This window comes from Centruroides vittatus, unplaced genomic scaffold (genome assembly GCF_030686945.1).
Source record: "Centruroides vittatus isolate TY-2023 unplaced genomic scaffold, ASM3068694v2 contig_790, whole genome shotgun sequence".
Taxonomy (NCBI): domain Eukaryota; kingdom Metazoa; phylum Arthropoda; class Arachnida; order Scorpiones; family Buthidae; genus Centruroides; species Centruroides vittatus.
This window is the reverse complement of record NW_027122510.1, coordinates 1,520,464-1,528,118: the sequence shown is the minus strand read 5'-3', so window position 1 is coordinate 1,528,118 and position 7,655 is coordinate 1,520,464. Positions and strand designations below refer to the sequence as shown.

General features: G+C 30.8%; 1 protein-coding gene across 1 annotated transcript; it reads left to right on the top strand.

Moving 5' to 3' along the window:
• Positions 1-56: 56 nt before the first annotated feature.
• Positions 57-6,732, top strand: LOC136981753 (clavesin-1-like). The gene is made up of 6 exons (XM_067278122.1): positions 57-67; positions 1,188-1,286; positions 3,598-3,837; positions 3,946-4,139; positions 4,619-4,729; positions 6,491-6,732. Exons 2-6 carry the CDS (start codon positions 1,190-1,192, stop codon positions 6,680-6,682), a joined length of 834 nt encoding a protein of 277 aa, XP_067134223.1. The 5' UTR covers positions 57-67; positions 1,188-1,189; the 3' UTR covers positions 6,683-6,732.
• Positions 6,733-7,655: the final 923 nt, after the last annotated feature.

Sequence of the window (7,655 nt, the reverse complement as noted above, 5' to 3'; positions counted from 1 at the left end):
TTTATCTATTGATACAAATAATGAAATCAGTATAGATACTCTTTTAACACATTCACTATAGAAACAAGTAAGTATTTACTGTTCTGTTGTTCTTTTATTCATGGTTAAATTAGCATAGAGTAATGTTTTAAGAAATGAAAATCATTATCAACATTATACTATTTAATGCTAATATTTTGAAATGTATGAAGTTTAAATATTTAAAAATCTTGATTAAAAAATTGTATGTAATATTATGATATCGTTTACGAATATAAGATATAGATACATCCGTAACACAATAAAATTCAAGAATTGCTCTTAATTATAGCATTTTTAGGTTTAGTTAGTTAAATATTAAGCCTTTAATTATCCAAAAGCTACTTTTAAAGTTTAATTAATTTAAATTCATACAAAATAAGTCCGTTAATAAGAACGAACACTCGTCATATACATGGCTACACTTACTATTATTCCATTTACGTATACACTATTTAATTAAGACTTAATAATAATAATAGGCTATATTCTACTTTTAAAATAATCTAAATCAAATATTTAAAAAATTCTATTCTTTATAATGTAATCCTGAACAATGCGAATCTACAAACCCTGAAGGAAATAGAATTTTAGTTTGCCGGCTGTTATATTGACCAGTTAATTTTGACCCCTCCCGGGTAATTCTCGACATTTTTGACATTATGCGAGCTCAGAAATATAAACAGAACCTTTACAAAATTCAATGTATGTGTGTGTGTGCATGTTGGCATCTACTTTTCACGGTACCTCAGGACTGAGTGAACCAAAAAATTGTCAAATTTGACAGTGTTATTTTTATATTTGGTGTATTACTGCTATTAAATTTTGGTAATTAAAGGCCAGAAGGATAGAGAATATCGGGGGGGAGGTCATGTACTTGTACTGTATCTCGAGATAATGACAATTTCCAACTATTATTCCCATTTATTGGAAATGCTTAAGAAAAGGTAATTCTGGAGGAATTTCCATTTCAAACATCACAATACAGAATTTCTGGAGAAATGGTGTACCATTTCTTCAGAAATTCTGTGTTATTTACACAAATATATTTTAGTAAGTCTACCTAACTAACATTTGTTACAGAATTTCGTTTATGTTTAATGTTTTTATTGATAAATAGGCTATTACTAAATGTGTTTAGGTTTAATAATCCAGTTTAACTATTACAGGAATGACTCTTGGATTGTTTGTAGATAGATCCGAAAATGAAAGTAGCAAATACACGTGGAACGATAAAGAAATTCGAAATTTCAAGGATATCATTATCAGTAAGTGTTATTTTATATACAAACAAATTTGTAATTAATATTAAATATTTACTATAAATGAAGGGTGAAGGGAACAAACAAGGAATGCCACAGTTTAAAATATCGAGATACACTATCTGATAGGTCAATAGTGATTTAATTTTTATAACATTTGGGAGAATCGTCCAATAATTAAGTAATTTAAAATTTTGTTTATATTAAAAACAGAAAGATAAACAAGGCATAGTATAAAAACTAAGAAAGTCTATTTTAATACAGCAAATGGAGGGCAGTTAAGTAGAACTTGATATTGTTCTGTTCTGCTGACATTAAGAGCAAAGTGTTTGTGCAATTTGTATTAATTTTAGTACAGTAGGACACCGAGGCAAATCCGTGAATGAATACATTTGTTTTCGTATAGTGTAATTCTTAAAAGAAGGTCTAAAGCAATAACACTTATAAAATGATTTATTTCTGTTACCTGACTACAATAACTATTCTTAAAACTATTGTACGTATTAGTGTCCTTTATAGGATTAAATTCACTAAGAGGTGGTTTAAAAGTGCCACCGTATAAATTCTTTGTCATCGTAATTTTTAATACGTTTTATCCGAAATTTCGGTTATCCGAGAACCAGTTCCCATTACCTCGGATAATCGGGATTTTACTGTATTAAATGAGTTAGAATAACGTTATAAACGTCTTAAAAGGAAGGAAAAAAGGGCCTTTTAATAAAACGATTATGAGTTTGGCCAGTCCCACAATGGTGTGGAAAAGTTTCTGAGGCTTTTCGACCCGCCATTATGAAAGTGTAATATCTTGACCGATCAGGAATCAGGCTGTCTAATTAACATTAATTGATTACCTTGTAATCAACAGAATTATAGAAACATAAAATGGTATCTTGTTTTTTAAATGATTAATGTATCGGTTTATACATGTGATACGATACTAAACTGATAACTGTCGTATATAAAGTTAAATATTGACAAGGGGAAAACGTTTATAGGCCTATATGTTCAGTACAGTTGTAATCATCGTAAGTCTGACTACGTATTATTCACGTCAGCAACAACGTAATATTTTGTTTATTTTCAGCACTTTTCTTTTGTGTATCTTATTTCGTTTGTATCAATATACCCACAATGCTAAAACTCTATGCTAATTTACTTTTTGAACCTTCTAATCCGTTCTGCTCAGAGAATCCGTCATTACCGAATTACAATTATAAAAATAATAATAATAAGTTATTCTATATTTTACAAATATACACTAATACGGGGTCGGTAGAAAAACGGCTGTACGATTACAGAAAATTAAATAAATAAACAAATATAAATACATTTAAACTTTGCATGTGACACTGTAATTAAAAGATAGAATTACGGTTATCAGTAACATTAATACGTATAAAAAAACATTAATAAGATTCTGTACGGTCTATTACGAAAAGAAATCCATCTACACAATATAATATATTCTTGCGTATTTATATAGGATATAAATACGCAAGAATATGCAAATTAGAAGGGAGGGAACTGTAGTTTTTATTGTATTTTAGTTGTTTGAACTTTGACCTTTCACCCCATTGGGCAGTTTTATAAAGATTTTGGACAGTTAGGGGCATTCCAAGTGGATTTGTCCCCAGCGACATTATGCAAACTAGGTGCTTCGAAAACACGGCTTGTTTCTACTATATTTTCGGGACCACGTCCTCTGTACTAGAGGTGAGTGTCTTCTCTATTCCTCACCTATACAGATGCACCCTTGTTCTTAAGAGGGGATACGCATGCGAATTAGTCGCTAAGAAAACACAAAATCTTCCTAAGTCACGCAACTGGGTCCTAGACCTCTGCATCATGAGTTACAGCACTGGGGTGACACCAACCATAGTCGCGTCTCTGGTAGCAGTAAAAGTCACCTTTATTGTTCCGAACAGTAGCTCATAAATTGGAATTTTCTATAATTATATCTATATTATTATTCAATAAATTACATAAAGGAATGGATTAACAATTGTTATTACAAAGATACAAAATCAGCAGTTTCCTCTATGTGTTAGAGGATTACAGCAAGAGAGTTAGTTATCAAATATATCATTTGTCTAGAAATGGTTACAAGTTTATATTTTAACCTTGTATTAGATTTATAATTGACAAACAAGATATATTTTAGTCAATAACCCCCTTGATTTAGACAACGATAAAGTTCGCAAATATTTTCTTAATTTATTTTTGTTAGTGAAAATTGAGTTTTTAAAACATTTTTATCCTTTTAACAATTATGCAGTATATATATATGTAATAAAATTATAATTTAAAAATTTTACAGAAGAGAAAATAAATTGTCGTATGGACGACATGTTCCTCTTGAGCTTCCTCAGAGCTAGGAAATTTGATAGAGAGAGAGCTGTTAAATTATTAAGAAATTATTATTCATCAAGAGAAAAAAACCCGAGTATGTTTACAGATTTTAATCCTCTGGCTGTAAAAGAATATTTGGATATGAAAATGATCGGATATCTTCAGCAGACTGATCAGGAAGGAAGAGTCATAGGAATTGCAAAATGCCGTACGTATGCAAACTATCAATAACCTTATAAAAAGTTTAATAAATTTTTACTATTTGTTGTAAAATTATTCTCAAAAAATTTAATTATTCGATTTTTCTTTTTATTAGCTAAGTGGGATCCTTGTAAAGTTCATTTTAAAACAATAATAAAGTGCAAGTTAATGTTTCATGATATACTATTGAACGAGCACGTAATGCAAGTCAATGGTTTTGTTATGATCTTGGATGCTGAAACTTTATCCTGGAGGCATATAATACAGATGACACCAAGCACCGTTCACACTGTTGCTTCTCTGATCTTTGTATGTTTAAGCACCGTTCATAATGATATAACAATATTTATAGTTTAATACATTTAATTATTTTATGTAAATTGAAGTTATGTATCTCGTGTTTTCTAATGAATATATGCGGCCATCTATTAATTACCTGTACAGTTTAAGGGGAAGGGGTTTACGAAAAGTATATCATTGTACACAATGGGGAGAAATTGGGTCGAGACACTGCCTAGGTAGACTCTTTGTAATGGTATTAGTATTAGTAGTGAACAGTTCTCTAACGAACATCTAGTGAACAGTTCTCTCACTGAACCAGAAAGGCTCCCGAACTTGGTTTATACGTGGCTTATAAAAAAAACTCAAGATACTTAGAATAAGTTATATAATTACGTTTCTTAAATATTATTTAATGTTATATTTAATTATATACTTATTTTAAATATACGGTAAATAAATAAGTTTCACATTCATCATTAACATTCACATATATATTTTCTAAACAGGGTTGCAGTCAAGTTAGATACAAGGCAATCCACGTGGTCAATATCGGAACATTTGTACAGGCTTTCTTCACAGCATTTCTGCCATTTTTACCATATAAAATTAAGAAAAGAGTAAGTAATTTAATTGTTCCTATACTTAATAATTGTAAATAAGTTTATTTATATTCAATAATTTTTCAAGTGAATATAAAGAAATCCAACTTAATATGAGAGAGATAATTATTGCTCATTGCTTTCTTTATTTAATTAACAATAACTCTAATACAGCATTAAATTATTATAAATTAATTATAGCATATATTTACAATAAGTTTAAATTATAAAAACAATGATGATCAACAGTCAATCGTCGTTAAATGTCAAGACTCAAAGTATCATATAAAATTGTCTTCTAACTACAGTGGTCAGGAAGTTTCCAAGCTCACGCATTATGGCATGCATGGAAATCGTGTATAGGCCTAAAGCCATGCGTTAAAACGTGTATATCTATATTCTCTAATTGGAAGAATTAGAAGAGAATCGCAAGATTTAGATTGAATAACGCACGACATGGAATAACGCAACATAACGCATGAGCAATCTGACAAGGGAAGTACGTTCTATGGGAAACTGGCTTCTATTTACGTGTTAGATACGTGAAGAAAACTGGTTCGAATCCCATCAAGGCCAGCCCTAAATGAGGTGCTTTTAAACACTGGCCATTCCCAGTTATAGAATATCTCGATGACAAACCAGTAAACAAATTGTACTCGAAGGATAGACTTAAACTTTACAAAGAATAGACTTAAAAATGCACGATAATTCGTTTTGGGGTATATGAAAATTGGCTTTGCAACAGTTAAAGAACTAAAAACAGCTGTCAGTAGGCTGCTGTAATAAGTTCTAACGTCAATATGAAAGACATTGTTCAGAGGAAAAATAAATAAAAAATTTCTGAAGATGATGGACGAAGATATACAGATAACTTGTGATAAACGTTTGATACTGTTTTCTGTGTAGGTACAGTACTTAAATTAGTGTTCTGAACGAAACAAGGTTTTTATGTTTCTACATATAATATTACACTTGTATTAATGTATTATTGCTTTAATTGAATGTATAATAATCAAGAGCCTTTTTATACTCTCTTTGTTCATTTGGCCAGGTCCATAAAGGTGGCAGCTGACAGTATTCAGACTATCCACCAAAGAAGACCGAACTCGAACGCGGATCTTCAAACCGCCTCGGTCATTAGGCTGTCCCGAATTTTAGATCACTTTAGCTATATTTCAAAATTTTAATAATAATTTTGCAAAGTGAAAATTTTATTATCAATTACAATCAACATTACATCAAGAATAGTTTATTATAGAGAACCACCGGAACCCAGAATTTTTAAATGCTTCTAATTCCTGAAAATGTGATAATGAGTGGGGGTAGCTAAGTAATGGTGATTTAAAACCAAATATCTTGAACTGACCCAGAAAATATGACGAAGTCAGAAGAATACTGGATAAAACTATTGAACATTGGCCAGACCGTTCGTTGGTCATGGTTTCGTGCTGACAAACAGGCTGGGTGTGTGGAGTTTTCTGGATTTCTTCACGTGTCTAACACCTATATAGAGTCCAACTTCCCACAGTAAGTCCTGTGTTAAGCTCCTCTCTACCACTAAACTAATCCATTATTATCTGTGTTGCATTATCAATCCAATCCAATCTCAATGCAAATAGGGTAACTGCTATCCTATTCTAATTGAGATTGGATTTTATACCCAGAGAAGAATTTATTCTACTTTATTACTTAAAAATAGGGCCTGAGGCTCTTATACTATTAAAATCTTACAATTTTTGATAGTTTATAATAAATAATTTCATTCACGAATAATTTCAGATCCACTTTCATAGTTCTGGAATGGAATCACTGCACAAATTCGTAGATCCTAAGTATTTACCTGCCGACTTCGGAGGTGAATTACCACCATTCGATCCTACTGAATGCAATGAAAAACTACTAGAGTTCCAAGAATTCTTTGAAGAACAAGAAAAATATTGGAGTGATAGAAGTAGCTGTAACTTATCTTGAAGTGAGAAGAACAATTCGTATGCACTAAAAATATATTTCAGAATTGCATAGTCAGTTACATGGAAGATATTTTTATAAATGTATTTAAATTACAATGAAGTAAATTATATTTTGATATGAACTATTTAATCTACACACGTTGCAAATATGTCAAGATGTCATTTAAATGACGCCATAGAAGATATATGAAAGATCTGACGCCATGTAGATTACATTATGTCAATTGTTTATTTTACTGTAAATTAAGATATGCCTTATTATATTTAAGCATTACAATCAAGTGAAGTAATTGTATATTATTCTTACTTTATTAAATACTACTACTGTGAAATGTGAATCTTCTTTACAACACAAGAATCAATATTTTTGTAAATATAATAAAAATAAATTCCTTTATTTCCTTAACCCTCTCTCTCTCCCCCAGCGGAGAAATTTCCAAAAATTCCTTTTTAGTGTGCAATCTCATGTACACTAAATGTGTACCAAATTTCATCTTTCAACTCCTAATCGTTTGGGTTCTGCGCTTATTATTATCATCAACAACCCATGTTTTTATATATATACACAGAAAGAAAGTATGGCGAAAGTTTGTAATCTTCATTTGTAGTCATCATTGTAATCATTTAGTCTTTTTTGCAGTTAAAATGGAAAGTATTAAAATATTTAAAATGCTGTGTAAATTCAAGATTGGAACAAATAAGAATCCAAGATGTCAAGCCTGACTCTCCGAAAACTGGATTCGAGTTATGGTTGAATTTTCAAAAATTTTCACATGGACTTTTGAAATCCCTCTGCCCTATGGACATTATAAGGACATTTTAGCAGTCCGGGTTCAGCCATTGTGGGCACAATAAGGAAATCAAGTAATAAAAGACGAGGTCTAACATATGCGAAACAGACTATCCTCAGAAAAGTTTCTGATGTGTTTCGACCGGTCTGGATTTGATCTCGGCTTCCCAGAGCAAAAGTCCAC

What these genes read in the sequence shown, in the direction of transcription:
- LOC136981753 (XM_067278122.1), top strand. Translation starts at nt 1,190, where the DNA reads ATGACTCTTGGATTGTTTGTAGATAGATCCGAAAATGAAAGTAGCAAA. An exon ending in TTTCAAGGATATCATTATCA is followed by an intron (nt 1,287 to 3,597) that starts GTAAGTGTTATT and finishes AAAATTTTACAG; the next exon opens with AAGAGAAAATAAATTGTCGT. An exon ending in CATATAAAATTAAGAAAAGA is followed by an intron (nt 4,730 to 6,490) that starts GTAAGTAATTTA and finishes GAATAATTTCAG; the next exon opens with ATCCACTTTCATAGTTCTGG.